A 20,880-nucleotide genomic window follows, 5' to 3' on the forward strand; every position below is an offset into this window, starting at 1 on the left:
ATATGTATGTCCTAACAAAATGAAATATCAATCCCAACGCCAAATCCAACCCATGCAATTCAAAAAAACGTAACCAACACCACCCAACCTTTTTCTTTCTGTCTATTCACTCATCTCCATCTCCTCCTCCCCAGCCTCCCTCGCCAGCTGTGCTCTAGCCTTCTTCTCAGCTTGCTTCCTCTCCTTCTTCCTACGTTTCCGCTCCGCTTTATCAATCACACGCGTAATCGGCATTCCATCCTCATCCACCTCAATCTCCTCCCCAGTCGTAGTATTAAGCAACTCAATCCCATCCTCATCACAACCAAGACCCTGTCCTTGCTCCAATTCCCATTTCTCTTTGTTCTCCCACTGCTCTTCTTGCCCTTCTTGCTTCTCTCCCTTTGACTTCTTCGGTGTTCGCGCTGCCGCCTCGGTGGCTGTGGTCAATGATAAATCGCGACCTAAGATTTCGCCTGCAAGACCGGCCTGTATGCGCTTGAGGTTGTGAAGTGTTAGATTAGGTGCGGCGGCTGTTGTGCGTGAGGCTGGGCCATGTTCGGTGATCATGGCACTGGGTTGGAGAGATGGGTCATTGGCGGCGCGGTCGAGGTAGGCTTTTAGGAAGTCGAGGGCGGCGGATTGAGAGATGGGGCGGGATGTGAGTATTGTTGTTGGGGGGATGGGTGTGGGATTGGTGTGTGACATTCTGTCTCTTTCTTTTTCTTTCTTGTTTCAATGTTTCTTGAAGTCGTCCCAGTAATTGAAGTTGTTGATGGGCGATCTTTGGTATGTGATAAGTGGAAAACCGGGCATGTGCTTAGTACCACTTGACTCAAAAATTCACCTAAGAAGAGTCACAAACTAATTACCAAAGAGAAATTGAGATCAATGTAGAATTGGAAGAATATTAAGTCTGAAGCCAACCAATTAGTCCAAAACTGTTGCATCTTGAAACTTTTTTTTTCTGCCGGGTCCTGCGGGCGGCGAGCGGAGAACATCGAAATGTTCTATCCAGAAACCAATCACCGCGGACTAAAGCAACGTCCGTGTATTTTCGTTGCGTGTATCACCACTCGAATAAGAACTGACTGGACTAAACATTACTGTATGTTATTTCTTTGGCATTCCGTTGTTTTTCTAGGAAGACATTGAGCTGACCTTCATCGTTTTAGCCATCCCATTCCGAGTCACGAACCCTGCAATCATGCAGGCCTTTCAGTTTTCGAGGATGGCCATGCCGACCTTGACTTCTAGAATAACACACAATATCCGGTGAGTTCTACCTATGCAGTACATACAGTGGACAAAAACACTTCACTGTAAACGAGACCCTTCCAAATGCGCAATCACTGACCGTCCACACCAGGCCACAAATACGCACCACATCGTGGCTCCTCTCCTCAACCTCACCATCCCGAACATACAGCTCCCTCTTCTCCTCGATCTCAACCACACGACCCGTCCTACCATGCAATAATACCAGAACTGCAATGGCATTGAACCCCATGACACCACTCCTCAACCAGATCCGCTCCTTTTCGGCATCTGCTTGCCTCGCTGGTAAGCGTGCTACGTACCGCCCCTCGCGACTTGTGCAGAAGCGTCGACATGGGTTTTTGGCTAGATTGAGGACTCGAACGGGACGGAAGATTATTATGAGGCGGCGACTTAAGGGGAGGAAGGATTTGAGTTGGTAAATTCTGTTGGAAGTGTAGGATGAAGATGGACGCCTTTTTGAGAGCATACTTGGTTCTATTTCTCGTGTATTATACAGATTATAAAACTTTTATGGTGTTTATCTGGTTTTAGCTGGAATGGTGTACTTTTGTCGTTCGAGAAACTTGTTCCTGCAGACCACGACTGAAGTAGTTCGGAATAAACATGGCGGCGGGCATTGAGTATTATCTCAAGACTTCGAAATTCTACTTGTAAATGTAAAACCCTTTCCATCTCGAACTGACGGGTCTTGAAAGAGTCCACATTTTACATGTCTCATGTGGCGATGTCGATAGTGACCAAGTAATAGAAGATTATAGTTAAATCACTACAATATTATAAAACAAAGTAGCAACTTTTAATACCATTTCATTGTCATCATCATCTCTGCATCCACGAATCATCTAAACACCTAAGAAAGTACCCCGGAGCAATCTCGAATCATGCTTCTATTCCAATGCAAACCAGTAAGAAAAAGGAAACCCTAGGTTACGGAATTCACCGAAGGAACATTTTCCACCAGAGAATAGAGAAAAGAGAAAAGGAAAATGTAACAGGATATCAAAAAGAGATAGGAGTATTGGTCACGCATTTTTGAACCATGGCTCTTGAGTCTCTTCATAAAGGATGATGGAAAATATGAGGGGGCATCTTCGAATTCGTGCCCCCTCGCTCGTGTTTTGTTCGTATTTTGGCGGACAAGTAGTCCCATGCTCGGTAGATACATGCTAAGCTTTTGAAAATACACTCAAATCGGTATGAGATGGAATACTTAGTCCTGGACTGGCTCGAGAGTGTTTCCACTAGTGTGAAGTAAGTATAATAGACCACGATAGTATAATGTCAACAGACTAGGATATGACTTACGCAACAATGTTGGCCCAACCAATCAAACGCCAGTGTTTCTCAATACGACGACTAATGGCAATCTTCTCACCGATTTCGGTACAAGCAGGGTTTGTCAAAACAAGCTTAGCAGCATCGGCCTTGACACCAACGACCTTGGCACCGGTAGCGGTGGAACCAATATTGACCATGAGAACTTCATTCTTGGAGAGCTTAGCAACCTTGGCTTGCTTGCCGTCGGCGGACTTGACACCGAGCAAACGACGAAGCAAGAAGTAGTTGACTTCGAGTTCAGTGTAAATAGCAGGGAGCTTGCCACGGAGACCAAGGACGAAACCGAGCAAACGATCGGCACGGCAAAGCGTAGGGTCGATACGGGTTCCGACACCAATCAAACCACCAGGAACAGCGAATTTGAGGTCGTTGTGTTCGGCATAGAGGGACACAACCTTCGAGAAAATGGGACGGCACTGAACCTTGCCGTTCTCGTCCCTAGTGACAATACCAGGTCTAATCTCAATCTCGTCGTCCAACTTGAGAACACCAGTCAAAATGGAACCACCGGCAACACCACCCTTGAGTTCTTCAATGCCAGCACCAGGTTTGTTGACATCAAAAGAACGAATGATGATCATGTGAGGAGCGGCGGTAAAGTCACGAACAGGCACAGGGATGTGAGACACAAGATGCTCGTTCACAGCATCAATGTTGTATTTCAACTGGGCGGAAATTGGAATAATCGGCGAGCCATCTGCCACAGTTCCTCGGATGAACTTCAAGATAGACTGGTAGTGTGCTAGGGCAGCCTCCTCACGCATCAAGTCGACCTTATTTTGCAGGATGATGATGTGATTCAATTTCATGATTTCAATAGCAGCCAAATGCTCGGAAGTCTGAGGTTGGGGGCATGTTTCGTTTCCAGCAATGAGAAGGAGGGCTGCATCCATGACAGCGGCACCGGACAACATAGTACTCATGAGAATGTCGTGACCGGGGCAGTCAACGAAGCTTTAGCAACCTGTTAGTGACTCAACCCACTAATATAAAATACTAAGTGCAGAAAAAAGACTTACGAAACATGTCGCAACAAGCGGTATGTGCCAGTGCATCCCTCACGCTCACATGGAGGATCAACTTCCTTTTCACTCTTGTAACTCTTGTAGCAGGTTGGTCTGGGACACTCGATGTTGTCACATTTGTAAATCTTTGCGTTGGCGTAACCCAACTTGATGGTAATGTTTCGCTCCTGCTCGTTCTTGAAACGAATGGTGTGAACTTCAGAAATAGCCTTGACCACCGTCGATTTACCGTGAGCGACGTGACCGATAGTTCCAATATTGATCGTAGCCTGGCGGGCAATAATCTCAGGTGTAAGGGGGGTGAATGTCGCGAAGTCCACGCTGTTTGGGTCGGGTTGCTCAGGGAGCTCTGGACGTTTGTATTCGTAGACTGGAATATCAGCACCCTTGTTTTTGAGAGCAGATTTCAAAGGCTTCTCGAAGTCCTCCTCCTGGTCGAGAGGCTCCTGCTCCTCAATGTCGTCTTCGTGCTCGTGGCCCATGAGGGGCGAGCCCGGCTGCGAGTCCTCGTCTGAGAAGTCGCCGTTGGTAGCCATGATTGCGGTAGAGCCGTCCGTCAGTAGTAAATTTTGATTTCTGCTTCTTTCGAGTACTCGATAGCAAGGTTTTCACGTGTATGAGGTCTGGTGTGTTCGTTGTAAGTTACAGATACTGAGCCGATTGACTATGATAAAATTGTGTAGTGGGGAATGGGAGTAATTTATCGACAGCGGTGGACTAATCCTGATTCATACTAGCGCCACCCAGATCGAACAAGGCTCAATAGAGTCAACATTGTCCTTTATTACTTGAAAAATACCCCTGACAGCGTGTGCTACCTCTTAGATTGCCCTTCACTGACTGCTTCAATATTACTGTCGGCACCAAGATAGGCAATCCCGTTGTTTGACAAGATAGCTGCCGGGTTGCGAGTGACGTCAATTCTCCAGTATTGAGTCAGGCAGATAACAATGTGACTATCATACTGCTCAATGACTTTATTCTCGTTGACTCATCATTGTATATTCATGCAAACTACTTTTATGGTATATTATACATTCAAGAGTTAATCCTGATCGCTATCGCTGCTGGACTCCTCCGGTGCCTCTTCCTCCTCTTTATCTGAACCCAAGTCAGATTCGTTGATAGATTCCAGGTCCTGAGGCTTCTGCATGACAAACGAAACCATACAGGTGATTCTGTTGCCAGTTTCATATGAGCCAAGCAGCGTAGAGGAAAGCCCCTCAGTGGTAGCTTCTTTGATCTTGAAAGACCAAATTCGAATGATTCCATCGCTTCCAGACGTTACCAACAAATATGTCCCTTTCCATTTGTCAAAATCTGCCAAATCAAGGATCTCGAATCCTTTAATACGCCCTGTAAGACCGCTTGCCTTGCCACCTAGCTGACCGACGAGTTGGGCATCAGGTATTGTCGACGAATCAGACGATGCCGAAGTCTCTTTGGTCGAGTAGAACAACACCCTGCCGTCGTCCGTGGATACCGTGAGGATCTCCTTTGAGCCGTCTTTGTCCGTACTAAAATCGACGTATTTCACTTTTTGAACTTTGGTTGACGGAGATGGAATAGCTTTGCATCTGGGAATTGAATCCTGTGTCGGAGAGTTAGCTCCAGGTCAGTACCAACATGCGACGATGTGAAACATACTACTCCAAATACGACCACTCCCCACTCAAAAGCAATAGTGAATTCTTCTCCAGCATTGTCCCAAACAATGGCCCGTCCCTCTCCCGTAGATCGTTTATTCTCCTTGACACTTTGCAGCAATTCCCTATCGAAATTCAATACGCCCGCCTTTTTGCCCGTCATCAAATTCCACAGTCTCATGCATCTTTCACCACGACCAACACTTATCATCAATTTCATACTCGGGTGGACGGCAAAATCATTGATACCGCATGGCACGCTTCCGAGAGGAGCTGTATCTCCACTGGGTCTGCCTTGTGCTTTGGGTTGGGGTGCTTTGACTGTAGAGACCACGTTCCAATCGCGAACCCTGGTCACGGATATAGTATTGTCTTCAGCTGCAGACAACAATTTGGACTTGGATGGAAAGTAAAGCGTAGTAATACTGGATGAATGGTGAAGCAGAGTCCCGATTTCTCGATTCTTTGGATTCTCTAGGATTTTATTTCCAGCTAGAGTAGAAATCGAAGGATATCGTTCACTAACCATTGGCGGTGCCATAGAAATGGAGTACAAGTTTATACGCTCATCCGAGCCACCAGTAGCCAAGATCGCTGTTTGAGGTTGGGAAGAGTCTGTGTTGGTCGGCGGCGATAGCGCAAGTGTGCGAATTGCAGATGTATGCGCTTGAAATAGAAAAGTGTCGGCAAAGCGAAGCGTAGACGGCGCATCTTTTTTTAGTGCTTTTTCATCGCTGGGAGGTTCGGCAGGCAGAGTCACAGTAAAACCATGTAGCACGCTCTGGTAAGAACCTGTAACAATTTGAATTGTTACAGCACCTGGATCATTCTCGGGCAATTCGGAGGTCACTGCTGCTGCCTTGACAGCCTTGCGAGGCTGGTCTTGACCAGCTTGGTCATTGGTAGCAATTTCTACTCTCTTTCTTTTGGCCATGGTGGTTTTAGCTGTTAAACTGCCAATTTGACGTGGACTCGTGGAACACTGCTTATCAGACTGCTGGTCTGCGATAAACAATAACTTTTTTTCGATCCGGCGATACTGCCAGTCCAGACCGCCGGCAATGGAAAGAAGATGTTCCGTGGGTGCCACAATCCTGAGTCAGCAATTCTTCAACTGCATTCAGACAGCGGCTAAGGCAACAAGGCAATCACTGGCAAGTTCCTTGGAAACGACTTAGCCTTGGTTCAACCCCCTAAAGCAGTGCGAAGCACCAATTTGTCCTTGTCGAATCCAGTCATCCGCCTGCCTGCCGCCCGCCCACCCCCCCAAAGCAAAAACCCGCCCAGGCAAAATTCTCGCGTCAGTAAAAAGGTCACCCATCAAACCACCCTCGAATTCGTCGATTTTATCATTTTCGAGCGATTTTTTCGGTCTGAATGACATCGCTCTTCGTACCTTCATTTTTTACCACGCGTTAATCGGATGACGCGTGGTCAAGATAGGCTCAATGCTCCACGACGAGCTGCTTCGCTCCAAGAACGACGAGATAGTGTAAGTTAAAAAATTTTCCGAGCGATTTATTCGAAAATATACATCATGCGACGTTTATATATCGCTAACTGTGAATTTTAGACGATGTTTGCAGTCACGAAAACGAAAACTCAGTGAGCTCTATTTTGCGACCGTCGGATACTTAGGCGCGAACGACGGGGCTCTTGCGAATACTCTCTATGAGCAAAAGAAACAAGCCTTCCTCGACGCCAACGATCTCACCAAGTAAGTTTGTTATTATTCCATCGTTTGGCATTTTTACATAATAGAAGAGTGTTTTAATTATTTATTTAATATCCTTTTCTCTAATATATGCTGACGCGCATGAGTAGGGGTCGATTCTACAATGAAGCGACACTCCCTTCCTTCCCCAACTATGACGACCTTGTCGCACGAGTACAAGCGCACGCTCGTCCTGCAGCCGGCGAAGTTGCTTCTTTAGATGTGCCTACAAAGGAACAAGCGCGATTACCAGAAGTCACCGCTCCGAGCGTTGGCGAGAATAAGGAACGTGTTCAAGAAAAGGCGATCGATAATGAGGTGCAGAAATCAGTTGCGCGCGCAGACAGCGAGCAGCCTGTTATCGAAACGATACTTACAAAACCATATATCGCCCAAAAAATTGATATCCCCGCGCCAGCGACAACAGTAGTTGGCACAAAACCTCAATTTGCGACGCCTGGAACCCCTGTGAGCACACATGAACATGCTGTGTCAAGCAACTTCACCTCTCCATCTCATAATCGTCCAAGTCCCAAAGATAAAGCTACCGAACCCTCAGTTTCAGAAGTACCTGTTCCGGCACCATTGCAAAGTGCAGAAACGATTCTTCAAGGTAAACAAGGTCGCAGACCGTCGTTGGCACTGGGAACGACTGCTCACTTAGACCAACCACTTTCTCCTGCTTCGTCTATCGAACCATTCTCCACTCATACCCCGGCGCCCCAAGCCGCGTCTCCAGATACAAGTCCAGATGAGTCCGGAGAAATTGAGGATCATGAGGATATATCAGCCAAACCAGTTGGTGAAGTGCATGAAGCTCCATCCAACAAAGTCGAAGGTATAACAACACCAGCTGCACCTTTAACTCCAGATGAACAACTCCGTTTTGAGGAAGCGCAGTCACTCCGGCGAAACGCGCAGATCTTGGCTGCCAGTAAAGCAATTGGAGATCACGGGGAGCCGGGCAGCAACTCGGTATCAAATCAGATTGTCAAGGGAGATGCAACACCTTCGCAATTAGTACCACCACCTAGTGATCACATGAAAGTGCAGGATGGTCAGCCAACTCCAGCGGCACCGAAGGAGAAGCTCTCACCAACATCATCTGCTATACCAGAGAGTCAAGTGGGGCGCGGCTTGCCTACAGGACCAGCTCCTACAGAATTGAAGGTCGAACCAGAGACCGGGTCAGTTACCAAACGGTCATCATCTTCATCCACAACCAATCTCGTCGTACAATCCGTTCCAGAGAGAATGACAACTCGAGTGTCGTCGGGTGCTATTCGACACAAGTCGGTCTCTGAAATCCTTGGGGAGGTTCCGAAAACTCAACAGGTTGAAAAGCAGCCAGCTGGTACGGCTCGCGATACCCTGGCTCTCAGATCTCCGGTATCTCAAGCAAGTCCCACTTCCGTATCTCGAGTCAAACAAAAGAAAGATCGAGAGAAGGAACGAACAAAGCTTTCTACTGTGGTGTTCCCAAAGAAGCAAATTGAGAAGAACGATTCATTTGCTCTGGTCCGTCAGCAAACGGGTGATCTGATAGCTGGGCTAAATGAACAGCAAGATTATCTGTTTACATTGTTCCAGAATAAGGCCTATTCACCTCCTCGCACTTCAAATATCTCAACACTTCTTGCTACCGCCCACAAGACGTTGAGTACATCTAACCATCTTCTTGAATATCAAGAGCAGATGGATTGTCGTACCCTTCGTCGGATATACGCTTTACAGAATTCTAACCGATGGCCACTTCGTCAAATGGAACGATCTGCAGAGCCTTTGCGTCAAGGCACTCACTGGGATGTCTTGCTAGACCATATGAAGTGGATGCGCACAGATTTTAGGGAAGAGCGCAAGTGGAAGATTGCAGCTGCGAAGAGTTGTGCTGAGTGGTGTGCCGAATATGTTCACAGTGAACCGGAACATAGGGCTCGGCTCCGCGTGCGTACAAAAACTCTATTACCAAAATCGGCTGATCCTTTTGATGCCATCAACGCAAATAGCGATATCATGATGGTTGATATTCACATGGATGAATCCGGACCCGTTTCTCAGCCAACCCCAGACCTCATTCCTTCTGCTGAGGAAGAATCGGGGAGCGAGGGTTTCATTGACGAACCACGATCTGATTTTAGGGATACCGTTGCACCAGCTGCTATATTCTCCCTCGGCTCTGAAGACTTTAACTTCTCCATTGATTTTACCCCTGTATCGGAGAAGCTACTTGGCGAACTGCCAATCTATGCACCTATCGGCATATCTCCAGATACTCAAATGCCCGACTTCAGAGTCGAGCCTGACACGGATTGGAAAACAGAAGTTCTCCCCGTTTCGAAGTTCTCGACAGGTCGAATCAGTTTTCGGGATGTTGAGCCTGCAAGGAAAAAGTCTAGATATGATTACACTCTTGAGGATGACCGTGTTGAGGCTCCTACCATAGATATCACTCCCGAGCAAACGGACGTTGCTCTTTTCCGTCCGGAGAATAAGCATATTCGCGATCGCATTCACCCCGGTCATTCCTTCCGACCTCCCACTGAATATCCGATGCCATCTGTTGGGTTCTTTGAATCGAGACAGTCTTCACAGTGGACTCTAAATGAAGATGATGAACTCCGCCGCCTTGTTAAAGATTATTCGTACAATTGGTCTCTCATAGCCAGCTGTTTATCATCTCCATCTCTGTTTTCTTCCGGTGCTGAGCGTCGGACGCCGTGGGAATGCTTCGAACGATGGGTTGGTCTTGAAGGCCTGCCTGCTGACATGTCTAAGACGCAATATTTCCGAGCATACCATCAACGCTTGGAAGCTGCCCAACGTACAATCATCGCACAACAGCAAGCTGCTCAACAACAGCAGCAGCAGCAGGCACAACAACAGGCACAACAAGGCATTCCTACTCCAGCCCAACCTTTGGTTCGTCGAAGAACAACCCAACCCGTACGTGTCGACCGCCGCCGAGCTTCTCGCCATCTTGCTCTTCTAGATGCTATGCGAAAATTGGCTAAGAAGCGAGAAACGATGCTTCAGAAGCAGCAACAAGGTAAGACTTGATGATCGTTGTGATGATGGAGAAGGAGACTAACATGATACAAGCGACTCATCTTGCCTCTCTACGAAAAGTAAACGAGGCAAATCAGCCAAAACCCCCCATCACTAACCCAGCCGATTTCAGTAAACTGAAATACGAACGGGAACAGAAGCTTCAGGAGAGACAGGAACAATACCGCCAACAGATGATTGCACAACAGAGAGTAAGAGCTTCTGTTCATCTACTTCTTAGTTGATACTAATTAACATTCTTCTACAGGCTAATTTGGCTGCACAACGTGCTGGGCAACTTCCAAATCAACAAGCAGCTGCAATGAACGGTGTTGTTGCTCGAACACCTAATGGCGTGCAACCTGCTGGCGCTCAACCGATGCCTGGAGCTGCACAGAATGCAGTGGTCAACGGCATTCCTCCAAATGCAAACATGAATCACGCTAATGTCGTGCCCATGCAAGGCTTGCCGAATGGACGGCCCATGAGTAGCCCTATGCCACCGAATGCCATGAGTGTGAAGATGGTTCCGCAGCAAGGCTTGCCTCAGCAAATGGCAGGCCGACCAGGAATACCTATTCAAAACTCACCTGATAACGCAAGAGTTATTCGCGAGGCAAGCCGGCTTCAAGAACAACAACGTCTTCTGCAGTCTCGACAGCAACAGGGTCAGCCAATGCCACAGGCTGGCCAGCAACAGTTCCAGAGCCCACAACAGTTCGCTCAACAAGGTACTCACTCTCCAAACATCAATGTCCAGGGTATCAATGGTAATCCCAATAATGCAGCCATGCTTGCGGCTATGCAAGCTGCTAGTGGGATGGGTAGTCCTTCTCCATACAACAATGCGCAAGGCGTGCCAACTGCATCTCCACGGATGGGCCAGCCAAATCATCTCTCGAGTGGTGTTGTTCCTACAATAACAAACATCCAGAATCAAATACAGAGGACTCATCCCAATCTGTCTCCTGAACAGGTCGCCAAGCTTGCAACGGAACGACTGCATGTGTATCAACAGCAGCAACAACGCATGACGCAAGCCGCAATGAATGCTGCTGTGGGAAACGCGGGCGCTATTCCAGCCAACTTCCAAATGCCACCGGATCCTAGTTTCCAAGGTTCACCTCAACCCAATGGGAATGTTGCCATGCAAAACTCTCAAGCACAGTTCTCGCCGATGATGAGGGTCGCTCAGCCTAATCAACCAAACCGCGTACCGGTTGCAAGTTCCCCGTCAATGAATGGAAGCGTTCTTCCACAACAGAGTCGAAGCGCAACTCCGCAAACTCAACGCAGTGGAAGCGTCCAAACGGGACCTGTTCCAGGAACAAACCAAAGCCCTCGTCCTCCTGCGGCGCAAATGGCCACCAATTAAGCCACCTCTTCGCCATGTCTGGGGTTTACAACCAGATTCGTTTTCTTCTACTTTGTTACCCGATTTATGTCACGTACGACCCTTCATGCCCGACCCCTATCAGTTTAGCCGCTCTTCCTGTTTTCTTAAGCCCGATCACGATTTTTTCATTCTTCTTCTCTAACCCCCTTTTTAAACCTCCCTTTCTGAATTCACAAGAGCACTATCATTTATTACGGACTAGATGTATTGGTCTTCCTCGACCAATTGGTTATGGCGTTAATGTGTGGGCGGTATTTCTTGGGTTTGGCCATGTCCAATATCAGCTTCCACAGGGGGAAGCCTAAGTCCCATTTTAGTATTTGTATGATTAGTCGTGTCGATATATAGTCAGTCTAGTTGATGGTGGGACTAGAGCAATTGGTACAAACAAGTCAATTGGAGGTCGCAATATTACATCGAGTCCGATTCTCTTTAGCGGCGCTTACGTTTGAGTAGTTGGATTGCTTTCAAGGTTCCAGTTCGAGTACATACGTAGTTGAGCTATGTGGGATGGCAGTGAGGGCTGCAGTCTGGCTAACTAGTATCGAATAGAAGCCTTCCCCATTTATATAAATCACCGAATCCCGCTCGTCAACCGTGGAAGGGATTGAGCGCTACGGAAATATCGTCATTAAAATCTGCAGAGGTGCGGTATAGTCACTTATCTCCGAACCCCGTGCTGGTTGGCAACATGGATAGATGGAAGCCAGTGAAATCATAAACGAGGACAGGCTAGATCATGGATTTTTAGACTGTACGTAGTGGACATTGTTGACCGGGGATGAGTATTTGATACGGGTTCTTCGCAAGTTTCCTACGGAATTCGACAACGAGAATTCCGATGTCGAACTAAAAATTCAGTTGGTACCATCTTGTGATTTTATTATAGGTTAGTTATACACTATACGGAATCAATCGCCCTCTGGAAAGTCCTCTAGAGGCGTGCAAGGGCGGAGTTAAGATCAAGTGTAGGAATACACCGTCGAGTTGGTAGTGCTTCTCAAAGGTATATAAGGGCCTAAAAGCTCCCTCAATATTGAATAGTAGAATTAATCAATCAATCAAACAACAACATCAGCATCATCATCATACACAATACCAAAGGATAAGTTCGTAAATAAAGAATCGACAACATATTATATTAACAATGGCTACCGGATTCGCCAAAGATCAGCCGACAGGTTTCAAGAACCATCTTGAGAACATCGCTGTTGTTGGCGTATGTCCAACTCCTCCCAGTGATATCTGGCCAAGTACTTACTGTGCATGACTCTAGGCCGGAGGACAAGTCGGAAAATACATCGTCGAAGCCCTAATCGCAAATGGAAAACACAAAGTCACTGCCCTGACCCGCGAAGGCAGCAGCAACACCATCCCCGCAGGCGTTCATGCTATCAGAAAGATCGATTACGCCCAACCCAGCACCATCGCCGATGCCCTCAAAGGTCAAGACGCATTGATTTGCACATTATCCGTCCGCGCAACCGAAGAAGCAGAAAAACTCAGCCGAGCCGCTGCCGAAGCTGGGGTGAAATGGATCTTGCCTAATGAGTTTGGAAACTCCAAGAACAGCGAACAAATCGATCGGGAAATCATTATTGGAGTCAAAAAGGGACAAGATAGGAAACTCATTGAGGAGTTGGCCGTGAGTTCGTGGATCGGGATTGCGACTGGCTTTTGGTACGAGTATAGCTTGTCGGCGGGTGAGTGGAGTTACGGGTTTGATATCAAGAATCGCGCCGTTACATTCTATGACGACGGAGCTAAGCAGATTGATACGACTACATGGCCACAGGTTGGTCTTGGAGTGGCTAATCTGCTTGCCCTCAAGGTGCTACCGGAGGATGAGAATGACAAGAGCACGACTTTGTCGCAGTTCAGGAATGATTTTGTCTGCCTTTCGTCTTTCAAGGTCAGTCAGCAACAGATATTTGGCTCTCTTTTGAAGGTTACCGGAACAAGTCGTGATGATTGGAAGATCACCTCGGAACCGGTCAAAGAGCGTTATGCAATGGGCCAGGCGATGCTTCAGACTGGTGATCCTAGAGGCTTTGGCGTGTTGCTGTATTCGCGAGCGTTCTACCCAGATGAAGCAGGTCAGCACCCGCGTAATGACAATGCTGATTTGGGCTTGCCAGAAGAAGATCTCGATGAATGGACGACTGTCGCAGTCAAGATGGTTGAGGAGGATTACTTTTTGAAGGAAGTTCTTCCACGGACAACTGGTTAGGGGAGCAAGCTGACCAGTTTTACTTTGCCCATCGTATTGGAATTTTGGTATAGGGGCAAGTTACTGGAGAGCCGCGTGTCAGTACATAGTATGTGGCGTAGGTATGAATATTGTAAATGAGTGATACATACATGCATAACATTCAATGAAATCCGTCTTAAACCATCTCACGGAAATCGCCTCAAGAAGTCGACTTCTTTCTTGTAGTCGGTTGACTCCACGAAGATACTCAGAAACTTGCCTCTGACTCACTTAGTATGTACGATGGTGGTCTTGTCCGGTTTCCTCCTATAGCTCGATGATGATATGACAGAAACTTTTGTGATGAGCTAGAGCATCAATACCATGCCGATAGTCAGATAAGATTACTTCTTATTCTCGTTGATACCATAACGTTGCATGTTCTTCATGCCTCTGATGATGATTCCTGATAAGCAGTTGGAGCTCAATGGACCTAGAATGTGAATTATAGATGACCGAGTGTTATAATGTCGCTCGACACCGTAATGGCGTAGTGTGTGGAATCAGTGCTATGAATTGAAGCTTCTCGACACACTCTTATCACCATATAGCCAAGCTAAAAACTGGAAGTCGTGTGGACCATGGCCCATCGATATATTATCACGAGAGAGGGGATGATTAACCATACTATCGTCACCACCAGACGCGACATGCCTCGGCAACTCTACGTCTCGATGGTTGTTTGCATCCGCTCCCAAGTCCTTCTTTCGTGAGCGCTTTGTTGGATTTCTCCACCGCTCAGAATTATCACGCGAGAGTACTTCCCAGTCAGCCTCATGATAAGGATAATCCAAGGTAGACGTAGGGTCTTCTTGTTGGAAAGATTGACGGTACATCGCGTCCGCTATGACGACCGTCCTATCTCGCCCGTGGTCTCTTACTGTTGGGCGGCCAATGGAGTTGTGCTCCGCGGGTGGACGATTGTAGTAGTAGTAACGGTTGTGATGTGGTAATGTAAATGTCGGGCGATCGGAGGTGATGCGTTCTGCTCGTGGGACTATTGGGCGACTGTAGTAGTAGAGTAGTGATGGGCCTGCCGAACGATCCTCGGAGATGTTCTGGGGTGTACTGATTGAAATGGTCTGCTGGTGCGAGGGGCTTTGCAGTTGTTCGAATTGCGCCCCTGTTCCCATATTGAACAATGCCTCGTTGTCTCCTTGCCAAGCGGGGATGTCAGACGCTATGGCGTGTCTTTGTGGAAAGGTCGTCTCGTCAGCGACCCACGCAGTTACCAATGCAGTAGAGGCAGACATTCGTTCTGAAGGCTCGCGAGCCATCAGATTTCTGATGAAAGATATGCCACTGGAGCTTACATTTTTGTCTCGCAGGTGGTAATCTGGGAACCGGCGCATTTTGACTCTGCAGTATTCATAGAGCAGCTTGACGCTAGGAAATGGCAGGTTTCGAGAAAGGAGATAATATAACACACAACCGACAGACCATAGATCGACCGCATTGGTATACTCAGATGTTTCTGGTGCGTTATCCAGGAGTTGTAGGATTTCAGGTGCGGCAAAGTTCTCAGTGCCAACAAGACTGTTGGGTCCGGATTCATTCTTTTGAATAACTTTACTGGATCCAAAGTCCCCAATTTTTATCCAAATTGGATCCTTTTGAAAGACGAGTATGTTCTACTCAAAACGCAGCGGTTAGTTGTCATTCTCTACAATCGCAGATCAACTGACCTGTGGTTTTATGTCACGATGAATGATGCCCTTTTCATGCATTTTTGCGACACCTTCGAGGAGTTGCTTTGCGACGATTCGAACGTCCAATTCTGACATGCAGTCCGGATAACACATTCCAATATGACCCAGTTCAAGATATTCCATAGCCAGGTATAGGAATTGATCAGATTCGTACCATCCGTATAATTCCACGAAGAGGTCGTTATCCTATGGAGTATATGCATCATTAATTCAATATCACATATTGATAGATGGCTCATGTGTACTGGAAGGCTATGGAAATACCTTTGACAGCTGTCCCATGGCCACCAGCTCCTTTATATAACTTGAAAGGTCACTATTTTCGGGCTTTCTGATGGCTTTGATTGCTCGGACATTCCCCAAATTGCTGCGCACTTCAAACACCTCCCCTCCTGCACCTGCACCTATTCGCTCGTGTCTCCTCCATTCCTCGATGACTTTTTGGCGCCGTATGCCGTTTCCGGGGTCAGAATGATACCATGTTTCCCGCGTACAGTCCCCGAAGATCTCAACGTTGAGTTTGAAGTGCTCGACAAAGCGATCCATTGGTTACAGCATAGAAAGGCTCAAATTTCACTTCTCACCCTGTCCTGGGATTGTACGAAAATGCAGTATTGTAGGTTCCAGGAGATCCTGTATCAAGAGCGGCGTTGAAACTCCGATCTGAATCCTTAGCCTTGTCTATATACAAAAACAAACCAACAACAGACAACCCCGCACTGAAGCCTTGTCCAGAATGCGCCTATCAAATAAGTATTATTTCACAGCCACGGCCGAAGACACTAAGGGTCAATGTCACTTGGGTACGCTGCGAACCGACTCCTCAAAGTCGCGTTTTGGGACCCGATTTCGTTATACTGTTCTTTCCATATCCGTTCTTGTTCATATTTATCTCACTTTTAAGCCGGACAACAATAATAGTGCACAGGCATTGTCTTTGGCTGGAACTGTAATAGGGATCTCATTCAACTTTTAGCCAGTTGAATCAGCATGGAGCCTGCGGGACTTACTTTTGCTGTCGTAGGAACAGTGGACCTTTGCCTCAAGTAAGAGTTCCAAATTGCTATCGCTCTTCCATTAAAGTCTTCGTATATTTATCCCAGAAATCAATAGATACGGCAAACTTCTGCTAGCAAAGTACAAAGACTACAAACATGCCGAACGGGATGTCAGCGAAGTGATAATATCTATCGAGGGTTCCTGGCTAAAGACAGAGATTCAGCTGGAATATGTCAGGAAGATCTGGGAAAGGCTCGATGAGCGTCTCCAGGCTCACTATCACCAGGTCCTTCAAGTCCTTCAGGACAAATTGCAAGCAGCCTTGGCCAAGGTGGATAGTGTGCTGGGCTGCAAAGATATAAAAACTTACAACCCTGATTCCCACAGTAACCGACTTCCGGTGAAAAAGTTGAAAGCCGCTATGCTGAAGCCTGGAATCCAACAGGCAATTCAGGACTTGCAGGACTGGCAGACGAAATTTGACCCTTCGTGGTACTTGATGACACTCGTGGCGGATTCGACAATCGATCAGCACTTGCAACACAGGACGACTCTAGATAATGGCCCTACCGAAAAACTGAAGGCCATCAGAGAGGCAATGAGACCCACGGATACCTATCTGATGCGGAAATCCATATTCATCGACGGTAGATCGATTGAAGGTCTCAGGCAGCATCTCTCATTGTATACGACCTATGTCTCGCATATGCATGACGGCCAAGCTGTTCTCATCGATACAATAACATACCCCCCGGGTACCAACATGTCGACCGCAATAATTCATGTTCGTGACCTGGCCATAGTGCTTTCGAACGCTGATCCTGAGGTGTTCGGACTTCTTGCATGCCACGGCGTCGTAGCAATTGCTAATGAACAGGCTGAGAGTTCTCAATTCCAATTTGTCTTTGCCATTCCCCCAGGACTATTTAACCCTAGGACTCTCCGGGACTTACTCCTACATGGAGCGACCTACCCACTGGACCAGCGATTCCAACTCGCGAAGAAGCTGGCTCGATCAGTCACATTTGTGCATACGTACGGATTTGTGCACAAGAATATTCGACCAGATACGATTGTTGTGTTTCAAGACCATTCGTCCGTTCTTGGACATTCCTTTCTCGTTGGCTTTGAGAGATTCAGACCAGCCGCTGCAGGGTCTCAGCTCCAAGGCGATCCACGCTGGGAGACGAACCTGTATCGTCATCCTAGACGACAGGGATCGCGACCCGAAGATACATATATTATGCAGCACGATATCTACAGTCTGGGTGTCTGTCTCCTTGAGTTCGGCCTTTGGAGCTCGTTTGTGTGTCCAAACGGCGAGTCGATGGGACCCGGTCCAGAGCTGGTACAGGCTGGTGTGATGATTGGAACAGACGACGCATTTTCAATCAAGCGAAAGTTGGTTTCAATGGCCAGCGACAGGTTGCCCGGCTTGATGGGGCCAAGGTATACCAATATAGTGATTTCTTGTTTACGTTGCCTTGACCCAGAGGAGACCAATTTATTTGGCACTACAGCAGAATTGGAGGATCAAGACGGGATTGTTGTTGGAGTACGATATATTGAGAAGGTGATTGCTATTCATTGCACAATCTGATGCGAAGAGTTCCGCTGACCGTCCGCAGATATTGATGGAGATTGAAGAAATATCGGTATAGCGCTTTAGGCAGCATACTCTCCCCTCTTTTTTGCCGTCACTTTAAACCGCATTACCATCGGTTTTATTGCCGCAACTACCATTGTCAAAGCCAGTGCGAAGCATCTGTGACAGTCTTGGGTCGTCACTGTAGGACTGTCAAAGCAGCCACTAATCTGTTCTCCAGCGTAACGGCCTCAAGCTGGGTGCTCCAGGATTTGGTAGACTTGAGTATCCGAGAGCTGAAATCATTCACCTCCCTTCCTGCAATCTTGCGGGGAGCTTGGATGCTGCCTTATTGAGTTGATCTGTTGAGTCGAGCTCCGCAGCTGTTCGGATTGGCCACCAGTACCCAATAGAGAAATGCTTGGGATAAATTTTCTGATGATAGATGTCAATCTTGAATCCGCAACTCATCACTCAAATTGAAAGTCTTGCCAACGGGACTGTTACTTCCCCGGGATACGCCGTGGCTGACCGAGTCGCATACCTGTACGCCATCGGTTCCAACACCTCACCGCCTTACTTCAGTTCGATATGTCCACTTATGAATGGGAGACAGTTGCCAATTATGGAGCGCTTGGTGTTGTTGGCGTCGGGGCTATGTATGGTATGAACAACGGAACGCCGTAGGGTCCGGAGAATGGCAATGGCCAGATTTGGCAGTCCCTATCTCGAGTGAAACGCCATTCATAGTCTCTCAAGGTCCCTTCTTCATGGAACAATGACGGAGCACGATGTGTGCTCAATCTTCTGGCCTGATTGGGTTCATGGTTGATACCAAATGGTTCCATTAAGTACAACGCAGACATGAGCCTGGTTTGTCCATTAGTCAATAATCTTAATAGTTGATCATAATATAACTGTCATATTCATTGACTTACCTGTCTAGAATGTTCTGAAAGGAATTTCTACAATCATAAATGCATGTACATATCGATGGGCGAGTAGTACAAATGCGCCTAGAGAGAAATTCTTGCGGGGAGAAGTTTAGGGGTAGGCGTCGCTGCCCTATACCTAAGGTGGCCTGACATCATTGTCTGGACAAGTCTCGTGACCTCCGATAAGATAAGCAGAAGCCTAACAACTTTGTGGCTTCCTTTCATAAAATCAACCCAAATTCTTCGACTTTTTACTTGATTCACATTCTGTGACTGAGATTTTATTTATATGACTTTCCCTGCCAATAAAATGTCCATGGCAATTTAAGACACCACTAATTCATGGTGTGTGGATAGAAGTTTGGCCAGAATCGCCACTGTCGCGGAAAATCTTTGGATCGCGACTATCGAAGGCACGCGCTCTTGCCTGTAGACTCTACCAGCCGAAGCGAACAACCTTGTGACCGGAATTAGACTAATATACTTCAAGTCGCTCCGCATCTGGGTGCAATCGACATCAATCATGCCCCCACCGAAACATGGCGGCTCTGGTACGTCGAAACCGTTCGCCGTATCCTTTTCAAACACGTCCAGAAAACCGTTACACACTCCCCCCCAAAGCGCAAGACCTCGTGTTAGCTCATCGCTGAGGCATCACCGTCATCACATAAGTCATGATGAATCCGACGAAGAGGAGGAGTTTCCTGTGGCCGAAGAAGTGACAGGTTTCGATATGGGTGGAGCAATCAGTAAGAATGCGCCAAAAGAAAAAGAACCTCTCGTCATCAAAGTGGAAAGCAGAAACAACTGGCGCGATCGACCGGGGACCAACCGGAGGAGCAGAAATTTACTTCCGCAAGAAGTGCAGGCGCAAGCTGCTGGAAATGTGGCAGTTGTCGAGACCGAAACTCCAAGCATGACTTACGGCCTTAGCCTTGCCCCTGCGCAGAATGAGGGCGCCGATGAAAGACAGTCGGACGTGGCTATGGCAAACACTGCTCCTATATCCGAACCTGAACCTCGCGCACCTCTTACGCAAGATGAAATCGCGCTGCAAGCACTCATTCGGGAGAGTGAAGGTGGTGAAACGACAAGGCGGTCTGATTTAGTGATCGAGTCAACCAGAAATCAAGGCCGATACGATGAAGCAAGCTCATTCCGTGCAGATGTCGCTACTCGTCCCGACCAAGCAAGCTTGGATGCATATGAGGCGGTCCCAGTCGAAGAGTTTGGAGCAGCCCTGTTAAGAGGTATGGGCTGGAAGGAAGGGCAAGCTATCGGACGAGGAGATTACGGAGATACGACTGCCGCAAAGGAAGCTCGTGTGCCGGCACGCCGACCCGGATTTTTAGGAATCGGCGCAAAGGATATTGGAGGTGCCAAAGGCGCTGAAGTTGAAATCGGTGCCTGGGGAAAAGCCGCGATGCGCAAGGGCTCTAGGAAAGGTGGCGATGGGAGTGGAAGCACAGAAGGAGTCTACATGCCCGTTGTCATGAAAAGCAAGACGACAGGTGAATGTTTGACCGAGGAAGAGTTCAAATTACGTCAAAAAGAGCCTAGCGAAAGAAAGGCGAACGGCAGATCAGATGAACGATCATCTCATTCGAATGGCCGGGATAAAGAGCTTTCGCGCCGTTATGACAATGAAAGTGATACAGACCGTGATCGCAGGAGGCGACACGATAAGCGAAGAAATCGAAGTCGATCCTCTGGGGCTCATGATCGTCGCCGTTATGATGATGACGAGGATGATGGCAAACGGTCTTCTCGGGACCATCGGCTGTATCGTGATAGGGACGATAATGATTATCAAAGCAGGCGACGATCTAGGGATCGAGGTCATCGTGATTCTGGATACTCGAGACGGGATGAAGATCATCGTCCCACTCGAGTCAGAGATCGTGATTCGGATCGTACACGTTCAGATAGGGACAGGAACAGGGACAGGGATCGTCACAGATGATTGATTGTACAAGG

General features: G+C 47.6%; 9 protein-coding genes across 9 annotated transcripts; 5 read left to right on the top strand and 4 right to left on the bottom strand.

Moving 5' to 3' along the window:
* Positions 1-102: 102 nt before the first annotated feature.
* Positions 103-687, bottom strand: EYB26_007135 (uncharacterized protein; the record flags this gene model as incomplete). The annotated part of the gene is made up of 1 exon (XM_054266407.1): positions 103-687. One exon carries the CDS (start codon positions 685-687, stop codon positions 103-105), a length of 585 nt encoding a protein of 194 aa, XP_054122382.1.
* A 297-nt stretch (positions 688-984) lies between these two features.
* Positions 985-1,679, top strand: EYB26_007136 (uncharacterized protein; the record flags this gene model as incomplete). Its single annotated transcript, XM_054266408.1, has 3 exons — positions 985-1,087; positions 1,155-1,254; positions 1,349-1,679. The coding sequence occupies 3 exons, from the start codon at positions 985-987 to the stop codon at positions 1,677-1,679; spliced, it is 534 nt and encodes a 177-aa protein (XP_054122383.1).
* Positions 1,680-2,470: 791 nt separating this feature from the next.
* EYB26_007137 (uncharacterized protein) lies at positions 2,471-4,159 on the bottom strand (the record flags this gene model as incomplete). The annotated part of the gene is made up of 3 exons (XM_054266409.1): positions 2,471-2,501; positions 2,566-3,552; positions 3,618-4,159. The coding sequence occupies 3 exons, from the start codon at positions 4,157-4,159 to the stop codon at positions 2,471-2,473; spliced, it is 1,560 nt and encodes a 519-aa protein (XP_054122384.1).
* Positions 4,160-4,668: 509 nt separating this feature from the next.
* EYB26_007138 (uncharacterized protein) lies at positions 4,669-6,203 on the bottom strand (the record flags this gene model as incomplete). Its single annotated transcript, XM_054266410.1, has 2 exons — positions 4,669-5,214; positions 5,271-6,203. 2 exons carry the CDS (start codon positions 6,201-6,203, stop codon positions 4,669-4,671), a joined length of 1,479 nt encoding a protein of 492 aa, XP_054122385.1.
* Positions 6,204-6,717: 514 nt separating this feature from the next.
* Positions 6,718-11,403, top strand: EYB26_007139 (uncharacterized protein; the record flags this gene model as incomplete). The annotated part of the gene is made up of 5 exons (XM_054266411.1): positions 6,718-6,761; positions 6,843-6,986; positions 7,094-10,029; positions 10,083-10,240; positions 10,297-11,403. 5 exons carry the CDS (start codon positions 6,718-6,720, stop codon positions 11,401-11,403), a joined length of 4,389 nt encoding a protein of 1,462 aa, XP_054122386.1.
* A 1,168-nt stretch (positions 11,404-12,571) lies between these two features.
* On the top strand, positions 12,572-13,654 carry EYB26_007140 (uncharacterized protein; the record flags this gene model as incomplete). Its single annotated transcript, XM_054266412.1, has 2 exons — positions 12,572-12,643; positions 12,701-13,654. The coding sequence occupies 2 exons, from the start codon at positions 12,572-12,574 to the stop codon at positions 13,652-13,654; spliced, it is 1,026 nt and encodes a 341-aa protein (XP_054122387.1).
* Positions 13,655-14,184: 530 nt separating this feature from the next.
* Positions 14,185-15,930, bottom strand: EYB26_007141 (uncharacterized protein; the record flags this gene model as incomplete). Its single annotated transcript, XM_054266413.1, has 3 exons — positions 14,185-15,306; positions 15,361-15,570; positions 15,649-15,930. 3 exons carry the CDS (start codon positions 15,928-15,930, stop codon positions 14,185-14,187), a joined length of 1,614 nt encoding a protein of 537 aa, XP_054122388.1.
* A 444-nt stretch (positions 15,931-16,374) lies between these two features.
* Positions 16,375-17,983, top strand: EYB26_007142 (uncharacterized protein; the record flags this gene model as incomplete). The annotated part of the gene is made up of 2 exons (XM_054266414.1): positions 16,375-16,430; positions 16,498-17,983. 2 exons carry the CDS (start codon positions 16,375-16,377, stop codon positions 17,981-17,983), a joined length of 1,542 nt encoding a protein of 513 aa, XP_054122389.1.
* Positions 17,984-19,426: 1,443 nt separating this feature from the next.
* EYB26_007143 (uncharacterized protein) lies at positions 19,427-20,866 on the top strand (the record flags this gene model as incomplete). Its single annotated transcript, XM_054266415.1, has 1 exon — positions 19,427-20,866. The coding sequence occupies one exon, from the start codon at positions 19,427-19,429 to the stop codon at positions 20,864-20,866; it is 1,440 nt and encodes a 479-aa protein (XP_054122390.1).
* Between the last annotated feature and the right edge of the window lie 14 nt (positions 20,867-20,880).

Source organism: Talaromyces marneffei, chromosome 5 (assembly GCF_009556855.1).
Source record: "Talaromyces marneffei chromosome 5, complete sequence".
Lineage (NCBI taxonomy): Eukaryota > Fungi > Ascomycota > Eurotiomycetes > Eurotiales > Trichocomaceae > Talaromyces > Talaromyces marneffei.